This window comes from Dromiciops gliroides, chromosome 3, assembly GCF_019393635.1.
Source record: "Dromiciops gliroides isolate mDroGli1 chromosome 3, mDroGli1.pri, whole genome shotgun sequence".
NCBI lineage: Eukaryota > Metazoa > Chordata > Mammalia > Microbiotheria > Microbiotheriidae > Dromiciops > Dromiciops gliroides.
In genome coordinates this window covers 630,082,523-630,104,077 of record NC_057863.1, presented here as the reverse complement: position 1 = coordinate 630,104,077, position 21,555 = coordinate 630,082,523, and the positions used below count along the sequence as shown (strand labels likewise).

At 43.5% G+C, this 21,555-nt stretch overlaps 1 protein-coding gene across 1 annotated transcript; it reads right to left on the bottom strand.

Annotated features, from left to right (window-relative positions):
• Positions 1–3,099: 3,099 nt before the first annotated feature.
• Positions 3,100–12,457, bottom strand: RPL22 (ribosomal protein L22). Its single transcript, XM_043996553.1, has 4 exons — positions 12,325–12,457; positions 9,648–9,752; positions 5,556–5,680; positions 3,100–3,300 (listed from the first exon to the last, which is right to left on the bottom strand). The coding sequence occupies exons 1-4, from the start codon at positions 12,334–12,336 to the stop codon at positions 3,156–3,158; spliced, it is 387 nt and encodes a 128-aa protein (XP_043852488.1). The 5' UTR covers positions 12,337–12,457; the 3' UTR covers positions 3,100–3,155.
• Positions 12,458–21,555: the final 9,098 nt, after the last annotated feature.

The following is a 21,555-nucleotide window of genomic DNA, read 5'->3' as shown; positions in this document are numbered from 1 at the left end:
TGTTCAAGTGGTTATGGCAAACCCAGATATACTGAAGAGAAAGTCAACCAAAAGTGCTATACAGAATGACTGTGTTAGCACCAGTTCTACAACTGTGAAAAAGGAAGTGCCTAACACACAGCAGGCAGTGAATCATGAGGGACAAATGTCACGTTCAGAAAAGGCATGTTATCATATACTCACTTGAATAGGGCATATATGGCTATCTCCAAGGGATTGGATTACTGTTGCTGTAGAGACCAATAAATAATCAGTTAAAGAAAGTCACTAACCTATTCCTACACACTGACAGTGATCCTGCTACTGGGAACATGCCCAGGAATCAGAGCCAAGGGGGAGAGGCCCATAGGCACCAAAATATCCATAGTGTAGTTTCTGCCATAGTAAAGAATCAGAAACAAGAGTGGGTGCCCATCAACTGGGGAATGACTGAACAAGTCATCATGTGAACATAATGGAGCGTTAGAGTGCCTTAAGAAACAACCAAGAGAAGGAACTTAAAATGTGGGAAGACTTGTTATGACTAAAAAGAAGCAGAAACAAGAGAACACAGACAATGACTACAAAAATACTAAAACAACAAACGCTAAAAGGCAAACTAATTGCAAAAAATAAAAGAATCAATGTACTGAAGAACTGATGATGTCAGCCCCTTCCCTCCAAGCTGGGAGAATGTGGATGTGAGATGAAGTGTACACTGATGCAGTCATTGTGTCAGCTTTAATGTTGTTACATGGAAGGGTTGGGGGGGGAAAAGGGGAGGGACTTATAGGGGAAATGACTGGTAGAAAAGCAAAAGGCATCAAAGAAAATTTAAATGTCACTAAAAAATGCAGCTAAATTCAAATTGAATTGCAATGAAAATCTTGATCTTGATTAAACGTGATGAGTAAACACCCCCTCCTAATCAGAGGTCGGTCAGTCATAGTCAAAGGTCGGAGGTACCTTTGGTTTAGAGCCAAAGGTACCTCCGAGATCACAAACCCAAGCCTCTCATTGACAGTTATGGAGGGATCAAGGCTTATGGGCTGAGTAACCTTTGGCAAATTCCCACTTCTCTGACTGTTTCTTCATCTTCAAAATGAAGGGATGGGAAGAGATGACCTGAGGTCAGAGAGAGGTTAAATGGTTTGCCCAAAGCTAGGTAGGCACTAAACAGCAGAACCAGGATCAGAGCCCCAGGGCCTCCTACTCCAAATGTATGAAGTAACGCACAAATTGTAAGATAGGATTGGATTAGATTATACTGGGAAATGACTATAACGTAAAAAGCAAAAACAAAAACAAACAAAAGGCAAAAAAAAAAAAAATCAGTCAGGTCTTAAAAAATAGTCCTCGCACAAGAACCATAGCCACATTAGCCACTTTAATATAAAATGTGATCAAACGCCTCATTACAAGAGCTCAAAAAAGCATCTTTTCAAAAATCAATGAACTTAAGTCTTATACAAGTTTAAAAATCTGGGATGAACTTTAATTTAAAAAATTCTTAGTCGCCAATTTTCAACCCAGAATTGTTTTTACAACCCCACTAGAAATCTCTGCAGACAGTGCTTTTTTTAAGGTAGATAGATGGCCACTGGAACAGGCTCTATTCTCACACCTCAATTCTAACATTTAATGCAATTTAGTAAGTGTGGCAAAGCTATAAATAATCATTGTGCCACTCTGAAGAATGACCCATGACCCAGTAAGTTGGGAAAAATCATTCTATTATGGGGGTAAGAGAAGAACTACAGAAACAATTCATCTTCAGGGGACATTTATTTACATAGTATTGGGATTTATCTGGGCATTTTCCTCAGGTCAAAAAACCAAGCTCTCATATGATTACCTCAACCCACAAGTAGGAGCTTAAGTTGGACACCTCCCAGGTGGGTCTATTCTAGAGCTAGTCTAAGCTGATTCCTGGCCACTGGCCCTCCACCTCCAACCACCCTGCTGAGCCAGGGAAACTGGCTGCTGGCATTGGGAGTATTACACATGGAAGCATCCTTAGTTGTAAATAGGAGAAAGCTCCAGCAGAAGTTCTCCAAAATACTTAGAAAATGCTTCTTAAAGTCAATCTCAGTGGCCCTTCTGTCTCTCATTGCAATGTCACTAGAACTTTAATTATATCCCTCCCCATTTCTAATCTTACATGGCAAACTGAAAACAAATAGAAATGGGCTATCTCATTCTCCTCCCCAAGAACACAGGCTTTGTTCTATTACCTCAAGTTTGCCAACTTGCAGGGTTATTCCTGTTAGGAAATTTTTATTCTAGAACCAGACTGGTAAGAATCATTTCCTGATAACATTTCTTAGCTTCCCACATCCTCCTATTCGTGTGGAGTCTCCTTTTGGCCAGCGGTACCCAGTGTAGACCACCTGTCCCTTATCTCTGGCTCCCCCTACTGGAAGCCACTGTCTGCAGCTGCACAGCAAAAATAAGAGGATTTTTCCAACAATGGCTATTGACTAATATATCCTTGTACGGACTTGCTCCATTTAAATCATACGTTTATCACACCCCATGCCCAATTCTGCAGGACAGATTGTCATTCAAGATAATGGACTGTCTTTACTTTGGATAGGAAAAGGGCTATTCAAAGCAGCTTCCTGTCCAGGTCTAATTTTTCATCCAAAACAGGGAATTCAGCCAAATGCCCCAGGAATTTTTTTTTTGTTAAGTACTTTTATTCAAGTAACAGTTTCCAATCTGATTTAAAGGGCCTCAAAGGGAAATCGATTTTTTTATGAACTAAGAGCCTCCAGATTTGTACAATTGTATATCAATTTCCTTGAGGAAAGAGATAGACAAGACTTAGTGACTGAGGAATACTTTCCCCCAAAGTCACTAGGTGAAAGGGCTCGAATCTGACTGACTTCTCAGCAGAAGGCCCCTGCTGACTTGTTCAAAGCAGTCAGAATTTGCATCAGGTCCCTTAAAATGGCTTTTTTTCCACTTCCAATTTGGCACTGTTACATTCCAAACTGAAATCCCCAAGCAGAAGCAGCTCAGTGTTGATGAGTGCACAGCAGCCCAACCAAAGCCCTTTCCAATTGTTTCCAGTATCCTGTACAATCCACAGTGCAGAAAGACAAGGATAACCAACACTTTGGTTTAGGTTTTATTCAATATCATATACAAAACGTTTCCAGACCCAAGAGGGTTTAATCCTCCTCCTCTTCCTCCTCTTCATCCTGGTTGATCTGGAAGTACCGTAATTCGTAACTCTCCTTGCTATTGGCCACCACTCGGAGCCAATCCCGAAGATTGTTCTTCTTTAAGTATTTCTTTGTCAGGTACTTCAAATACCTGCAGAGAGAGGATGCTTGGTGACTAGGCTGCACAGCAGGCCACAGGAGAGGGAGGCAAGGGCTCTGCAGCAACCCTCCCCTTCACCACATGAGCCAACACCCAAGCTTAACATTCCCAAGTAAGGGGCCGGACTTGAGGATCTGGAGACCTCACCCAGGGAACCAACAGTTAAATTAGCAACAGAAATAAGAATCAGGAGATAGAAGAGTTCTCCATCTATCAGGGAATGACTATTGAATGGCTTGGCAGGACGGCGGCGAGATGATGTCGTGGTCTCAAGTTGATGGGCAAATAACGGGTCTTATACATCACCGTGTTTTCCAAAGAGCTCCAAGTGATATAACTCATCTCCCTTACTCTCAATCGCCCTGAGAAAGAGTCAACATCATCTGAGTAGTCTCCTAAACTGTATCACACAGAGATCCCCTTCAAGGCGATCCCCATGGTACACACTCCATCCCTCCCGAGTTCACTTATTTGGAGGTTCGACTGGTTTGCAGAATTGCTACCCTTGTTCTGTCAATGGCCAAATAAGTTGCTATCACTCACTCTGCATACACCTAATGGTGTTTGCTTACCTTGCCTTCTAAGTTACAAGGTAGCAACTGGCTTTCTATGTCTAATTGTAAAATGCTAACCATTACAATGCCATAGGAAGGGAAAAAAAAAAGGGCTCTGTGGTCACTTTAATGAGTTCTCTAGTGATATGACTTTGCTTCCATTCTGGACCTTAGCCAGGGGTCCCCTACTATTTGATGATAGCTCCTTAAATACGTGTCAGTTAAGTCCCCAAAGGGCACTGGGATAAAGGATTTTCCCAAAAGAAGGTAAAAAAGAAAATCGCCCAGTGAGCCAGGAAACCTAAAATCTTTGTAAAATGTTACTCTATCACCCAATTAAGTTTCTGATTGGAAACACTGAACAGTCGGTTCAAACAGTTGTTCTTAGCTCCAGGGTACTGTATTTCATATTCCATTCTATACTTTGCTGCTCCATTCTATACACTACCAAGTTCTTCCTGTACTCTAGGAGGTGGGGGGAAGAGGGGCAGGAAGGAATAATAAAAGGCTCAGAAAACAGAAAAGATGTTTCAAGAAATTGAGATGGTGACAAAGAGCAAGATGGTAAAAAAGATGCAAGAAAAGATCAAGAGTGTGAGGCCCTGGCTCTTATTAATGACTTTCCCTCCCTCTCTACCAAGGACAGAGATGGGATGAAATCAGTTTAAAATGGAGGAGGAATCAGGTCAGAAAGACAGGAAAAATCTCCTGGAGCAGAGGGAAGCTAAACTTTGAAGGAGTGAAGAAGTTTCCAGACCCTTTCCCTGACACTCTAAGGGCACATCCACCATTCTGGATTCATGTTCCTACAGTCTGCCTCCAGGCAGAGGAGGGGGCTGAAAGGCCCTGATGTTTCCTCAGGCTCCGTGTTCCTATGTACTTTTCTTTCAAAACAAACAGGGGAGTCCCTGAATCCGGATGGGTATTCTGAGTGAAAGGAATAGCGGGAGGTGAAAGCAAATTCAAGACCTTCCTACTTAGCATTCAGAGAGAAAATATCAAGCCAACCTAGTCACTGATGCTCCTGAAACAACAAAAACAAGTGTTACTTTCATCTCGGGATGGTCATGTTTCCAGAGGCATCCAACGTGAAGATACATTTGAAAACTCTACTGTGCTAGTCCCCTGAAGGCTCCCAGTCAACACCAGCTCCAGGTGACTAGACTCAGGACAAACTCAATATCACTGAGATTCTGTTTAAGGATTAAAGATAAATCGCCTCAATTTATCCTGAAACACTTTGGGGAAAGGTTTCATTTCCATTCAAAGTGCTAAAAAGGACACGTGGTAGCGTTAAGAGAAGAGACCACCTGTGTCTAGAAGGTCTCCCCAAACCACCAAAGCCCAGAAGCTGCCCTCCCCCCTCCTATTTGCTTAGAAGCCGTTAGTCATGTGTCTCTTTCAACCGGTGGCGCAAGCATCATTTTACCTCTAAGAAATGGCATATCTGAAATGACATCTTAGCGGTGGCAGTCAGAGAAAAAAGTCCTGGGTAGGATGTGAGCCATAACTGTCTTGGTTGAATGCACAACTTCAGCTGCTGCTGCCTTCCCCAATTATAAAGTCATCTAACCATTCCTCTCCCACACCACTACACTTCGAAGGAAGCCACTGGACCGTGTCAGAGCACATGAGGGCCTACCCGCTCCCAGGCCCCACTTTCTCACTTCTTCCACCATCACACACCCTTACCTTTTAGAAAATGGCACCTCTGAAGTCACGGTGATCTTACTCTTGCTTCTCTCAATGGTTACGACTCCACCGCCAAGGTTGCCGGCCTTTCCATTCACTTTGATTCGTTCTTGTAAAAACTGCTCCTGTAAAAATGAGAGGGCTGAGGAGGGAGCCTAGCCACACATTGCAGGCTCACCCCCAGGACTTACCATTTCAGCTTTTTCTCAAGATTCTAAATGTAAGGAAAACACATCCATAAGGGATCCAAAATAACAGTGATTATCATCAGTGGAAGTCCTAGGACTTCCAAAATCCAGGACCCAAACAGTACAATAATTATGACAAAACAAATCTGAACTTCAAACTTTTGGTCTATATTGTAACTAAAACAACAAAAGCAACAGCACTGAGATGACTCTTGCTGCTCCCATTAGGGTTATGTTTTCGCCTCCTAGGAGGTATGGGAGGGAAAGGACACTGAGAAGTCAGAACAGAAGCACCACCAGGCCACCACTAAAACCATCAATGAGGCCTACCCATGACATGGAGACTCGCAATTAAAATCTAACCTGAAAACTAAGCCAGCACCTTTTGTCTCCACTTGGTGCTTGACACCTATCCCAAGTACTGTGTCCATGCATTGTATATCTATCACCCAAGAATGGCCCTGCCAATATGTTTAAAGAGATTCATGCATCATGAGAATTGCTAGCATGGGAAGACCATCATCAGAGATCCCCGAAGAAACAGAAGGTGTGATCTTGCATCACAATCAACAAACTAAAGCAACCGACATTTACAAGTCAACATAAACAAAATGATAGAGCAATATAGGATAAGCTAAATGTGGAGGGCATTAAAATATTAGAATCACAGAGACCAAAATGGAGACATAGCAAAGAACAGTCATTCAGGGGCAAGGGCTAAAGGAATCACCAGGCTGGTAGATAATGAGATGGAATTCAAGCAAAACAAGCAGAACAAGTGAGAGAGGGCTGTGAACTCTAGAATTTAAAACTGTAACAAGGAGGCAATGCGGATGGAAGCAATATGGTAATACCGTTTCAAGAATATTGCTATTCAAATGATACTAGGTAGCTTTAATATAGCACTTTAAGATATGCAAAGAGCTTTACAAATACTTTTGTTTTGTCACAAGTTATAAACAAAAAGAATCTCCAATCACAAAGAAGGGAGTGGCTGAGAATGTTGTAGGTATTAAAGTTACTACTGATCAACCACCTCTGATTTTTAAATGATACAAGAAACTGAAGGCAGGAAGAAGACACAGATGAACCCAAAATGAAGGAAGCCGACAAATCTATGATCAGGTACTCTAAGGAGAGCATCAGAAGTACCAGAGTGTAAAATGAGCTACTGTGTTTGCCAGGGGAAGATGGTCCTGGCCAAAAAAAAAAAAAAAAGACTGCTTTGTTTTAAAAACTACTGCGGGGGGGGGGGGGGGGGGGAGAGGATCAAAGAGAGATGGAACCACAGCCAAAGATGGATAGAAGAGAGACAAGAAAGGCCTGCTCAGCTCTTATATTGCTTCTATTTTCTCTGGCAAAGAAAAAAACCAGAACAAAAAATAGTTAATAAAGCTAATACACAAGTAAGGAAATAGGAAAAAAAATCATTATCAATCAAGATACAACAGTAAGTTCAAGTAACCTAACTCAACCTCCATCCTAGGAAATTACAGTGGATGTGATTCCCAAGCCACTGTCAGGTGGAGAAAAAGCAAACATTGTTCTTAATTATCAAAAAATAAGAGGAAAAAAAATTTGCAAAGTATCATTGATTTGAGGTCAAATCTTGAGAGCTGCCACTGTCATCAGGAGCAGGTCATGCCAAAGTTTCTCTTACTAGAATGGAAGAGAATTACAGAGATTTCAGGAAAGCATTTGCTCGTTTCTCGTGTTCCCTTCACCTACTGGGTGGAGAGATGAAGGTTAAAGTGTAGTACAAGTACTGGTTGAGGGGTCGAGCCAAGGAAAGATCATTAAGAGTTTGTTATCAGGGGCAGCTCGGTGGCACAGTGGATAAAGCACCGGCCCTGGATTCAGGAGGACCTGAGTTCAAATCCGGCCTCAGACACTTGACACGTACTAGCTGTGTGACCCTGGGCAAGTCACTTAATCCCCACTGCCCCGCAAAAAAAAAAAAACGTTTGATATCTACATTGATACCTAGCATCTGGGAAAATCTTGGGGATACATACATCCTTGGCTACATGACGTTGATCATTTTTAATCAATGACTTAAATGGCACCCACCCCATTTACAGATGACAGTCAGTTAAAGGGCTCAGAGAGAACAAGCCATAAAAAGTTCAACAGGCCAAAGTGGAGGCAATTTCACAAATAAAAGACAGGGCAAGTGTATCTACCATTCATCTGAAAAACATCTGGTGATTCAGTGAACTACAAGCTCAAGAGGAATCAAAAGCATGACGTGTGATCAAAAAAAAAAAAAGACAACAGAAGCTCAGGACAGATGCCATCAAAGCACTGGGAACGCCCTTCCCTCATCGCCTCTGCCAAGAGGGAATACAACGTGACAACATGCACACAAGTAAATAAATACCAAGTATATATATATGTATAAAGTAATACAAAGTCAGAGGGAGGGGCAGCTCGGTGGCGCAGTGGATAGAGCACCAGCCCTGGAGTCAGGAGTACCTGAGTTCAAATCCGACCTCAGACACTTGACACTTACTAGCTGTGTGACCCTGGGCAAGTCACTTAACCCCAAATGCCTCACTTAAAAAAAAAAAAGTCAGAGGGAGAAAGTATTAGCAACTTTGGGGGAGACCAGAATGGAGAAAGATCTCAAGCAGGAAGTGGCAGCTGAACTGTACTTTGAAGAAAGCTAGGGCTTCTCAGAGGCAGAGGTGAAGAGGGAAGGGATGAAGGAAGGAAGGAAACAAGCATTTATTAAGGATCCACTATATGTAAGACACAGTGCTAAGCCCCTTTACAAATATTATCTCATTGGATGCTCACAGTAACCCTGGAAGGTAGGTGCATGCTTATTATACAAAGAAACAGATGGGGCAGCTAGGTGGCACAGTGGACAGAGCACTGGCCCTGGAGTCAGGAGAACCTGAGTTCAAATCTGGCCTCAGACACTTGACACTTACTAGCTGTGTGACCCTGGGCAAGTCACTTAACCCCAAATGCCTCACTTAAAAAAAACAAAAACAAAAACAAAGAAACAGAGAGGCAGGCAGAAGTGAAGTGACTTGCTCAGGGTCACAGCTAGCAGGTGTCTGAGGCTTGGTTTGAACCCATCATTCTGGACTCCAGGCCCAGTACTCTATCCACTGGGCTTCCTAGCTGGTGGGAAAGTACATTCCAGGAACAGGGGCAGCCTGTACCAAAAATATGGAGGCCAAGAGATATGGCATATCATGTAAGGGGACTAGATGCCAGGTCATTCTGAACAGAATGTCTCTATGTGAAGAAGTGATATGAAATAAACTAGGAAGGTAAGAGAGAGCCAAATTGTGGTGGGCTTAATAGCTGAGTAGTTTGTGTTTTTTCCTAGAGGCCCACAAGGAGGCGATGAGGGTTTTCAAATGGGCACAGGGGCAGAAGAGAGGAAGAAACATGGTCAGGCCTGTTACAGGAATATCCTGTGGGTATTTGTGTAGAAATGGCTTGGAGCAGGGAAAAGGCTCAAGGCAGAGAGAACACAAGGCCAATACAAAAATCTATGTATTCTACCCACTTCACCTCCAACGTTGATGCTAACCCAATGATAAGCCTCGAAAGTAATCATTTCCAGACAACCAAAGTCCAGAAATGAGCTACTGCAATACCTTGTTTCCTGTCTTTAAAAAAAAAAATCATTAGTCGTTTCAAGAGTGCAACCCAGGGCAGCTAGGTCGCGCAGTTGATCCACCAGCCCTGGATTCAGGAGGACCTGAGTTCAAATCCAGCCTCAGACATTTGACACTAGCTGTGTGAGCTAGGTAAGTCACTTAAGCTCAATTGCCTCAGCAAAAAAAAAAAAAAAAAAAGAGTGCAACCCACACCTATGCTTACATACTAAAGCAAAGAGTTTATTATAGTTTAAGAAATTAATAGCTTCAGAAATATAACTTACAAAATTAGCAGCATCCATAATCCCATCTTCCACAGGATGGGTACAATCCAGGGTAAATTTAAGGACTTGCTTCTTTTTTTTGCCGCCTTTCATCACAGATTTCTTCTACAGAAAAAACAAATACTATACGTAAGTGGCTAAACTCCAAACAGAAGGGGGGTGTGGGGGGTTGGGGGATACACCTACATTCAAAAGCAAAATCCCAAGGGGTCAAGCAGGGACCGGTTCATCCGGTCTCCGATTCTGACATTCTGTAAAAGAGAATGGTTATTTTTTACCTTCATGGCCTAAAAATCTCTGGCATGGAAATATGTGTCTGGATTTGGTTGAACCGTTCTTGAACTTAGTCACTACTTTTCCTCTGTGCATTTCGAATATTAAGTTGTGAGAAAGTGTTATTTTTGAAACCTCATGACTATAGCTGCTCTTTCTCGCTCCTTTCCTAGCTCTGTGATTGCAGCAACCTACTGCTTTATCCCACTGCCCATGAAATCTTCCAACATCCCCTGAACTGAGTTCTCTCCCTTCTTGAATCTAGTCACTGTTTAATTTCTTTCATATACTCAGTAATTTCCTAATGTGTGCATTGTCGATGATTCTCTCGTCCCACTCATCAATCCTTCTTGGTTATAAGCCCCTAAAGGGCAGGGACTATTCTGTTTGCATTTTTAAATCTCCAGTGACTAGCACATACTAGGTACCGTACAATTTGGGAATTGAGAGGTAGATTAAGTTTTATATTTTTATCTCCAATACCCTTCTTAAAGACATTTAACCTTCTAAATGGAGTTCATCTTTAATCAGAAGTCCCCTAAGCAACCAAATAAAGTATAACCCCCCCTCAATTACTCAACTCTCAAAACTTATTCAAAGTAGAAATTTCACAAGGCTGCTGTGTGCTCATAGATTACAGGAGAAAAATTCTTGTCCTAAGCTCCCTATAGTTATAATGGCTAATATTTACACAACGCTTACTATGTGCCAAAAAATGTGCTAAGCGCTTCACAATGATCTCATTTGATGCTCAAAACAACCCTGGGAAGTAGAGGGCGTTATCCCCATTTTGTAGATCAAGTTATGGAAAGGAGGATAACATTTTTCACAAATTTAGGCTGCTCTTCAATGATACTTAGTCATAGTCTATAAAGACCCTTTCAGAATCACAAAACGTTAAAGAACTGCAAGGGGCCTACTCCAAATCCCCAGTGGATTTATAGAGGGGGGAAGAAAAAGGATATGAGAGGCTAAGTGCCTTGCCAGTCACATGACTATTAAGTGATAGAAGCAAAGACTGGAACCAATTACTTCGGAGGACAAGTCTTGTACCCATCAACTCTTCATTACTGCAGTTATTATAAAATTGATGGTTTTCTTTTTAAAATGTCCAACCAAAAACAGTTGAGCCTTACAATATATTCTACTTAATCTATGAGGGTACAAAAGTACTAGAGACCCTATGAACCAGAAACTTAACTCCTCCAAGTCACTATAGTTTCCAAAGAAAAGGCAACTAACTACATGTGTGCGTTCATTCACTCTGAATCAGAACTATGCCGGACTCTGGAAGAGATGCAACATTTACCCAAAACACAGTCCCTGCCCTCAAGAAGCTTACAGATTAAAACACAAGCATCGAAAATCAAGGCAAATATTCCCAGGGATACACCACAAAGCGATCCTACAGTCTGAAGGGGGAAATTTGGTCATTATCCAAAATAAAGAGCAGCGAGGACTCACCAGAGGAGAGAGGGAAAGACTGAGAAAAACCCGCCTAACAATGCAGGTAGGGAAGCAACTCAGTCCAGGGAATCTATGTGTCTTGCTCAGGATCACGAGGTAGAACTCGAACCCAGCTCTTCCTGGCTTGGAGGATGGCCCCCTGCCCACAACACTGGGCTTCATTTATTAGGCACAAAGGAAGGGCCAGATTGCAAACCCTTTAACAGGCTAAGGTCAGAAAAGGCTACACGGGCTTCAAGTCCACGAACAACAATAGCTCGTGTCTACGCGTGCTTTCCATTCTGCAAAACCTCCCTCCATCCTCAAAGCCCACTGCCCACCGTGGAAGAGGTTATTACCACCCCCACTTTACAAAGAGGGAAACTGAGGCTCAGAAGTTCGGTGACTCTCCCAGAAACTTGCCTGTGTTGTGGCGGAGGCCCTCGGACCCCAAGTCCAACCCCAGAGCCCTCCCAGAGGGCGCAGGGGCGACAGCTACAGGACGAGCCCCCCGGGGTTCGCCATGCCTCTGCTTAAGAGGCCCAGGAAGCGAAAGCTGAGGCCGGCCCGCCAGCCAGCCCGCCCGCCCCCCGGGCCACACCCGGGCCAAGAGGCCCGGCGTGGAGCGCGGGCAGCCCCAGCTCCAGCGGCGCCCCATGGGGCCAGACCCGAAACCGTACTCGCGGGCAGCGGCCCCCGAGCCCGCCCGGGCCCCCACCCCGGGCCCCCCCCACCCCGGGCGCCAGACTCCGGCCTCGGCCTCCTCCCCCAGGCAACGTGCAGCAGCCAAGTCCCGCCGAAGCGGAGGCGGCGGCAGGGGAAGCGGCTGCGCCCTGCCCGGATCCCCCTCCCCACCCATCCCCCGGCCCGGGCTCTGGTCGGACAGGAGCCCCCGGAGCCCAGGAGGGAGCGCGGGGTGGCCTCCCAGAGAAGGCCGCGCACGGAGCGCGATACTAACCACAGGAGCCATGATGATCGAGGAGGCAGAAAGGGACCTCCGAGCAGCGCGCAGGCGCAAAACCCTCCGCGAGCACGCCCGGCACGCAGACTCCAGGCACTGTCAATCTCTCAGTCACGCCCCTGGATTGCCAGGGCCTCCTCCCTGGCCTCGGCGATCGGGGAGCGATTAGTATGACCTAAAATATCTCCCTCCCTCCTTCCTTCCGCCGCCAGGAAGCCGGCACGTTCCATTAGAGGAGAAATGGAAGGGGGGGAGACTTGTGGACTCTTCCACAAGAACGGGAGGGAACGCTTGAAGTGGTCAGGCTCCTCCCTCTTCGCTTATTTGCAGAATACTTTGTAAAGAGTTTGTATTTACTGACTTGTAAACATGTATCCCTGAATTAAAAGTAAACCCACGCGAGGCAAGGGCTGTTTCTTCTTTGGAGTCCTGATGGCTCATCTTCTCAAAAGTTTCTGGACCCTCTGACGCTCCCTAGAGGGCTGTTCGTGGGCAGTCTTTTAACCCCTCTGTGCCTCAGTTGCTTTCTTTGTAAAATGGGAATAATAAGAGGAACTATCTAACATTGCTGTTGAGAATATCAAATGAGATAATATATGGAAAGTGCTCTGCAAGCCTTAAAGCTCTCTATAAATCAATCGATTTATTAATTTATAGTTATCACAAATTATGGGTTGTAATCATATAAATTGATTTATTGATTTAACTAATCAATGTATTGAGCTCCTATTGTGTGCCAGAGAAGCTAGGCGTCCAGTGGATGGATTTCAGGGCCTGGAATCAGGAAGGCTCATCTTCCTGATTTCAAATCTGACCTCAGACACTTACCCTGGGTGAAATCACTGTACCCTCTTTGCCTCAGTGTCTTCACTTGTAAAACGAGATAGAAAAGCTAATGGCAAACCACTCCAATATCTTTGCCAAGAATACCCAAAATGGGGTCACCAGGAGTCAGAAACAACCGGGCATGAGCAATATTGTGTGCCCTGCACAGTGTTAGAGACTGAGGATATAAAAATGAGCCCTCAGCCCTCTAACAATGGGCAAATGAATAGGCACGAATAAGCTGGAGAAAGAGCAAAGAGGGATAGTTTGAGAGGAGCAGCTGGAGAAGATGACGAAGTGCTTGAGTTAAAACTTGAGAAGACCCAGGATGTCACCAGGAAAAGGTGAGAAGGGAGAGCATCCTGGGAATGAGGCAGAGCCATGTTGTGGGCCCAGGGCACCCCAGAAATTCTCTGGGGCACATCAAAGAACCTTCTCCTTGAAAAACTAAACCAGAGGACAGATACACCTAGAGAGATAAGCAGAACCAGTTCAGACTGAGCTAGCTCCACGACCCCCACCCTTCATCCTGGTCTCCCTTACCCCTGGGGAGATAAATTTGGGTGTGGCTGCTTCCTTTGTGTACTGAAGAGATGGCTTGGGAGATCTGCAGCCACCCCTCACCCAACTCCTCCAGCCACCACCAGTGGGGGACAGTCCTCCCTCACTAAGGGAACTTTCCACAGTCAGATGGTCATCCTCCCCCATCAGTCCTCTATAAAAGTACCTGCCAGTCTCCTGCTCAAGGAGATTGGTATCTCAGAGCCACGTGCTTTGTGCCATGCCTCTCTCCCCATGAGAAGTCCAAGGATTTCTCTTGGTTTCCCTTCCTTTCCCTTCCCTTCCCTTCCTTTCCTCAGCCCCGAAATAAACTACCATCTTATTCTAACTGCTTTTGTGTGCAAGAGGGTGTAATTCTTTAAAGAAGACTTCCTAAGAACCCCAACCCCTACCCCAAACCCCGTAGCCCATTTTCCCCCCATAAGAGCCAGTACAAAAGCAAGAGATGGAATGTCTTTTGGAAGGAACACTAAAATAGGCCTGGAGGAGAGTAAAGTGTAAGGGGAATTCCTGGAGGGGAGTAAAGTGTAAGAAGGGGGGCAATGTTGTAAGAGACTTGTGAATGCCTTGACCACCCCCAACCCAAAGGCTTAGCCTCCGATAACTTACCAGCTGTGTGACCCTGGACAGCTCACTTAACCCTCTATCTGCCCGGTTTCCTCAACTGTTAACTGGGGATAATAATAGCACCTATCTCACAGGGTTGATGTGGGGATCAAATGAGATGATATGTGTAAAGGTCTTTGCCTGACATATAGTAGGCACTTAATAAATGCTAGTTCTTTTCCCCTTTCCACTCCCCCAGCTCAAGTGGTACCTACTACACTTGTTGGTCCACCCTTAAATTACTTTGTGTTTACTTAGTAGATATTTTGTATTTCCTTATCTCTTTACATGACTCCCCTCAGTAGAATGCAATTTCCTTAAGAGTAGGGACTATTTAATTTTTGTCTTTGTATCACCTGAACCTAACATATAGTAGGCACTTCATAAATGCTTTTTGAATTGAAATGAACACCACCAATCCCAGAAATACTTGGAGAAAGACTTACAAAGTCATAGGAATGCTGATTCAGACCATGGAGTCCAACCCCTCTCAATTTATGGATGGGGAAAATGGGGCCCCAAAAAGTTGTGTTTTCCAAGGTCACAGAGTTGTTGTTGAATTATGTCCAACCCCATTTGGGGTTTTCTTGACAAAGATACTGGAGTGGTTTGCCATTTCCTTCTCCAGTTCATTTTACAGATAAGGAAACTGAAGCAAACATAGTAAAGTGACATGCCCAAGGTCACAAAGCTTGGAGAAGTGTCTGAGGCCAGATCTGAACTCAGGAAGATGAGTTTTCCTGATTCCAAACCTAGTACTCTATCCACTGGGCTACCCAGAAACCCATAAAAAGTGGGATTTAAATTCAGATCCACAGCCACAGCCTAATCTACTGGGTGAGCTAGGCCCTGATGCTTCTTAATCACTTCATGGGTGACCTTCATTCAAGTCCCACCTTATCCCTTTCCATCCTGCAGAGCAATAAGGAGTTGGATCAGGTGAACTTCCAGATTCCTTTCCATCTCAAAGATTCTAGTTGCCATGACATCTTTTTGTTTTGTTTTGTTTTTGTTTTTTAGTGAGGCAATTGGGGTTAAGTGACTTGCCCAGGGTCACACAGCTAGTAAGTGTTAAGTGTATGAGGTCGGATTTGAACTCAGGTACTCCTGACTCCAGGGCCGGTACTCTATCCACTTCGCCATCTAGCTGCCCCGACATCTTTTACTTAAAGTATTGGGTTTGCTTTTTGTTTTTGTGGGGGTTTTTTGCGGGGCAATGAGGGTTAAGTGACTTCCCCAGAGTCACACAGCTAGTAAGTGTCAAGTGTCTGAGGCTGGATTTGAACTCAGATACTCCTGAAACCAGAGCCAGTGCTTTACCCACTGTGCCACCTTACTGTGCCTACTTGGAGTATTGGACCCTTTATATATAACACATCAAGTTTCATGAGAAATCTGTTAATCAGAAGAACAACATATTCAATGACTACAATAATATTAACAGAAATAACCCTAAAATAAAGCCTAACACAGAGCAATTGAAATGACTGATCCTATCACTGGAGAATAGGCAGGTAGATGGCTCAGTGGATAGAGCCCTGGACCTGGAGTTCAAAGCCATCTTCTGACCCTGGGCAAGTCACTTAACTTCTGTTTTCCTTAATCCACAGAAGAAGCAAAGGATGAACCACTCCAGTATCTTTGCCAAGAAAAACCCATGGACAGTATGGTCCACAGGGTCATGAAGAGTCAGACATGGCTAAACAATTAAACAACAACATTCCTGTAGAAAAGATAAGAAAATGCACTGACATGTTTTCATTAGAAAAGTGAGTCACTGAGGGGCGGCTAGGTGGTGCAGTGGATAAAGTACCAGTCCTGGATTCAGGAGGACCTAAGTTCAAATCTGGCCTCAGACACTTGACACTTACTAGCTATGTGACCCTGGGCAAGTCACTTAATGCTCATTGCCCTGCCAAAAAGAAAAAAGAAAAGAAAAGTGAGTCACTGGACAAAACACTGGCCCTGGATTCAGGAGAACCTGAGTTCAAATACAGCCTCAGACACTTGACACTTACTAGCTGTGTGACCCTGGGCAAGTCACTTAACCCTCATTGCCCTGCCAAAGAAGAAGGAGACGGAAGAGGAGGAGGAGGAGGAGGAGGAGGAGGAGGAAGAGGAGAAGGAGGAGGAGGAGAAGAAGAAGAAGAAGAAGAAGAAGAAGAAGAAGAAGAAGAAGAAGAAAGGAAGGAAGGAAGAAAAGTGAGTCAGACAGGTGTGGAGTGTCAAATTGCTGAGTCAGTGGCTTTATTATGCTGTTTTTCTTGGTTACAAAGGAAGGTTTGGGGCAGCTAGGTGGCACAGTGGATAGAGCACTGGCCCTGGAGTCAGGAGTACCTGAGTTCAAATCCGGCCTCAGACACTTAACACTTACTAGCTGTGTGACCCTGGGCAAGTCACTTAACCCCAATTGCCTCACTAAAAAAACAAAACAAAACAAAACAAAACAAAGGAAGGTTCATTGGAGTTGGGAATAAAGGAGGAAGTATGACTATGGTAGAAGGACTAAGGACTTATGGAAGGAAGGACTTATGACTGAGAAAGACAGAAATAGCCATGGTGTTAAATATATCAATAAAATGTATTTTTTTAAAAGAGTCATTGAGCCATATTTTAGAGGCAAGATGGAGTTGGGGGTTGGGGTCATGGGGGTCCCAACCCAGGAGATTCTGCAATAAAACCAATCTATTGACATTGGAAAGAGACTTATTGGTACAACTTCCCAGTCTGGTTTAGTATCCATATCAAATGCCAGAAGGATCTCTAAGCCAGAGGAATCTAGACAGGCAAATCAGAGAGGGTAGGCTCCCAGGATGAATTGAATCATGGCTTCCAGTGCTATTTCATCATCATGACTGTGTATTCAGGGAATCAGCAACAGCAAGTCAGAAGAGCCCTGTCGATGGGAATGTGTTTGGTGGATCTTCCTTAGCTGGGCTGGACTCTGGAGGAAGAGGGAAATTTATGATCCCGAGTTCCACCTGCAGCACAGGTCACAAGCTAAGGGGTGGTCCACCTTTGTGTATGTGGCCTAGTGCACGAAAACACCTGTGGTGGAACAAACCTGAGCACAGAAATCACCGTTCATTCATTCAGCAATCATGGAGTGCCTAATGTGTACATCACTGTCCACTTCCATGCCAATTAATCAACAAGCACTTAAACAGTTACTCTATGTGCCAGGCACTATGCTAAATTTTGGGGATACAAACAAAAGCAAATCAAGTCCTACCTTCAAGGGGCTTACATTTAAATAGGAAGGTAACAGGTATGTGTAGATATATGAATATATCTGCACATACACAAAACATACAATGTAAATACAAGTTAACATGAGAAGGGAAGACACTACCAGCTTGGAAGACCAGTAAAATTTTTATATAAAAGATGATCTAACAGTAATACAATGAAGGAACCAAGATAATTTCAAAGGATTCATAATGAAAAATGCTATCCACCTTCAGGCAAATAATTGGACTCTGAATGCAGATACTGTTTGTTTACAACCTTTATTTTTCTAGGTTTTAGTTTTAGTTTTGGGATGGTTTTTTTGGTCTGTGTTTTCTTTCACAAAATGACTAATATGGAAATATGTTTTGCATGACTGCACATATATAAACTATCTCAAATTGCTTGCCTTCTCAATGAGGGAAGAAAGGAAAGAATTTGGACCTGATTTGTGTGTGTGCGTGTTAAAAACTGGTTTTACATGTAATTGGAAAAAATGGAATTTTAAAAATTTACAAACAAAACAATCTAAGTCTTAAAGGAAACAAGGATTCTAAGAAGCAGGGATGAGGGATCATATGTGTTCCAGATGTGAGACTTAGCCCAACCTATTCTGAACTAATTAATTCCCAAGGATTCATGCCATAATTTTTAAGGAATAACTAATCTAGCCTGTGTGTGATAAATTTTGCTCCTAAGACAAGTGACCAGACTTACAATTTAGGAAAGTCACTTTGGTTAATGAGTAAAGGATAAATTGGAGCAGGAGGAGACTAAAGAAGACCAATTAGGAGGCTGTCAAAATAATCCAGACCAGGGATGATGAGGACCTGCACCAGAAAGGTGGTGGTTATTCAAATAGAGAAAAGGGGACATGGAAGAAAGTTGTTGTAGAGGGAAAATGGCAAGATTTGCAACTGTCTGGTCACAGTTTTAAAAATTCATTTTGAACATTTTTAAGCAACATTTTATTGTTCTTGTTTTTGTGGTGCAATGGGGGTTAAGTGACTTGCCCAGGGTCACACAGCTAGTAAGTGTCAAGTGTCTGAGGCCAGATTTGAACTCAGGTCCTCCTGAATCCAGGGACACTGCGTCACCTAGCTGCCCCTTTAAGCAACATTTTAAACAAAATGAGAAAAGGGGGGGCGGGGAGAGCATTTCCATGTACACAACAGAACATAAGAGATGATTCAATACAAAACAATCCATGTCCATTTCAAACTGTTTACCTAAAAAAAAAAAACAAGTGTAATAAGTACTACACATTGTTTTCAAAGCTACCCAACTTTTCTGTTCTTCCTTCTATGGTTTCTTTTGTTTTCTGCTGTGCATTTTGTTTTCTCCCTCCCCACCCTGCCTTAGAGAAGGCTACAATTAAACATGAATATAGATATATATGTAAAGACCATACTATGCATATTTCTATTTGTCAGTTTTTTCTCTGGAAGGTAGGTAGCATCTTCATTCATAGGTCCAAGTCTTTCCATGTTTTTCTAAATCAACCAGCTCATCATTTCTTATATCACAGTAGTATTACATCACAATCATATACCACAATTTGTTTAGCCAATCCCCAACTGAAGGGCATCTACCATTTTAGACAATCTGATAGGTATAAGATAACTGTATGGATATGTGAGATGAATTAAGAGTGAGCTTGGATGAGTGGAAGGGTGATGGTGTCTCCTATAATAGGGAATATTGGATGACAAGTGTGTTTTGAAAGATAATTTATGAGTTTTATTTTAGACATGTCTTCTGGACATGACATTTGAATAGGAAATTGGTGAATTAGGACTGGATCTCAGGAGAGAGACCAGAGTCATTGGCATAGAGATGGTTATTGAATGCATAGGAGATGATGAGGTCCCTAAGTGAGAGAGTATAGAGAGAAAAGAGGAAAAAGCCCAGAACAAACCAATGGTGAGTGATGCCACATAGGAAAACATCTAGCAAAGGACACTAAGAGCAATGAGACAAGTAGGAGAAGAACCAGGAAAAAGCAATACCACAAAAACCCTGCAAGAAGAGCATATTCAAGGAGGAGATGGGTCAATATTAGTTAAATACAAAAGAGGACAAGGATGTTTATTGAGAAAAGGCCATTAGATTGAGCCATGAAATCATTGGTAAATTTGGAAAAAGCCATTGCATTTGATGATGGCATGTGAAAACAGAAGGTGAATGTGGAAAAGGAGGCATCTAACGTAAAGGGTCTTTTCAAGGATTTTAAGTGAAGAGAGAGAAGACAGAATATGATACCAGTAGCCATGCTAGGCTCTAGTGACCATTGTTAAGGATGAGGGAGATAAGTTGTAGGCATCAAGGAAGGAACTAATATATAGGGAGAGATTGAAAATTTGAGAAATGGGGAGATGACATGGGAGCAATCTGCTGGGAGTGATGGGAGATGCTGGAATCAATGGACGACATAGAGGAATTGACTGGCTAACAGAAGGCCCACCTCTATATTAGAGATTGGAGTAAAGAAGAAGATAGTGGGGGATGGTGCCCAGGGGATGTGAGATAAAGTGAGAGGAAGAAGAGGGAGCTTCCATGGAATGGGCTGGGTTTGGATGATATATGAGATGAGAACCTTAGCTGAGAAAGTGAGGGAGATGTGCTGTGGAGGACTTGAGGAAAGAAGAAAAGTCTGAAACATTCAGGGAAAGAGTTCTATAGAGATTCAATTAGGGAACTGGTGAGAGGACAGTTAAGATTAGAAAATATAAACGTTGGCATAGTCCTGCTAACTCAATTCACCAAGGACTGGTTAAAGTTCTGCAATGATCCAAGCTGGATGCTAGCGATATAAAGGGGGGGGGGAATCATCCCCTGCCCTCAAGAAGCTTTCATTCTACATTAGGACAAGGAGCCTCATGCTATATAGGTACAACATGTATGTGGATAAGAACATATGAGGTATATATGAAGAAAATAAAAAGTAATTTTGTAGGCATGGGAGAGGGACCCCTAAGAACTGGGTTGATGAGGAATGGCCTTGGATTGGTGGTCACCCTTGAGCTAAGCTTTTAGGTGGTGAAGTGGCTAGAATGTTAGATTTAGAATACGGAATACCTAATTTCAAATCCAGCTTCAGACACTTAACACTTTGATCTTGGGCAACTCACTGTACTGCCTGCCTCATTTTCCACATCTGTAAAATGGGGATAATAATAGCACCTACTTCCCAGGAGTATTGTGAGAATGAAATGAAATAATATTTGCAAACTGAAAACTCTAAAACCTCGAAGTACTGTATAAACCTATATCTGATTGCTTACCACCTCAGGGAGGGGAAGGGGAGGGAATGAAGGAGGAATAAAAATTGGAAACCAAAACTATAAATAAAAATGTTTATTACTTTTTTTAAAAAAGCACTATAAACAAATGCTAGTTATTTTATAAGCCTTGAAGGGGACTAGAGATTCCAAGAGGAGGAGGTGAGTTTTCTAGGCATGATGGCTACCCTGTGCAAAGACCCGGAGGAAAAGACAGAATATATTTTAAGTGGAATGGCGACAGGTCTGCCAAGCTGGAAGGGTTCCAAGCATGGGCTCGAGGAGGAGGGGTAGGCTTTGCATACAAAGTTATTGAGAACAAGTCTTTGTTCCGGGCAACATAACAATATAAGTGATCCAGGGAACACCAGCTAACGGATTCCTGAACAGAGACTACCCCTGTGGTAGGAGGGAGACAGCCAGGAAAGAAGGCTTGGGATTTCTCAGGAAGGAAGAAGGGGTCGGATTGATAAGCGAACACTGAAGCTGGAGCAAAACAACCAGGGGCCCCAGCCAGACCAAAAAGAGGAAAGCGAATCCCTCCCACTATACATACAGTATCAGAGTCGGTACCTCTGCCCTCAATGTGCCCCAGAACTCCCCGATGGCTTCCACCCTCTTTGGGTCTATTCTCCCTGCCCAAAAGGGAGTTCCCCCACCTCCCGCAGCCCCGCCCTGCCTCAGGAATGGACATTCTGCTTCCCAGCCCTGCCCAGCCCCTGGCCTT

Excerpts from the sequence above, each read along its gene's own strand:
- RPL22 (XM_043996553.1), bottom strand. Across the intron at positions 5,681-9,647 it reads TTATGGATGCTGCTAATTTT|GAGCAGTTTTTACAAGAACG; the intron begins GTAAGTTATATT and ends TCATTTTTACAG. Across the intron at positions 3,301-5,555 it reads GAGGTGCCATTTTCTAAAAG|GTATTTGAAGTACCTGACAA; the intron begins GTAAGGGTGTGT and ends CTCTCTCTGCAG.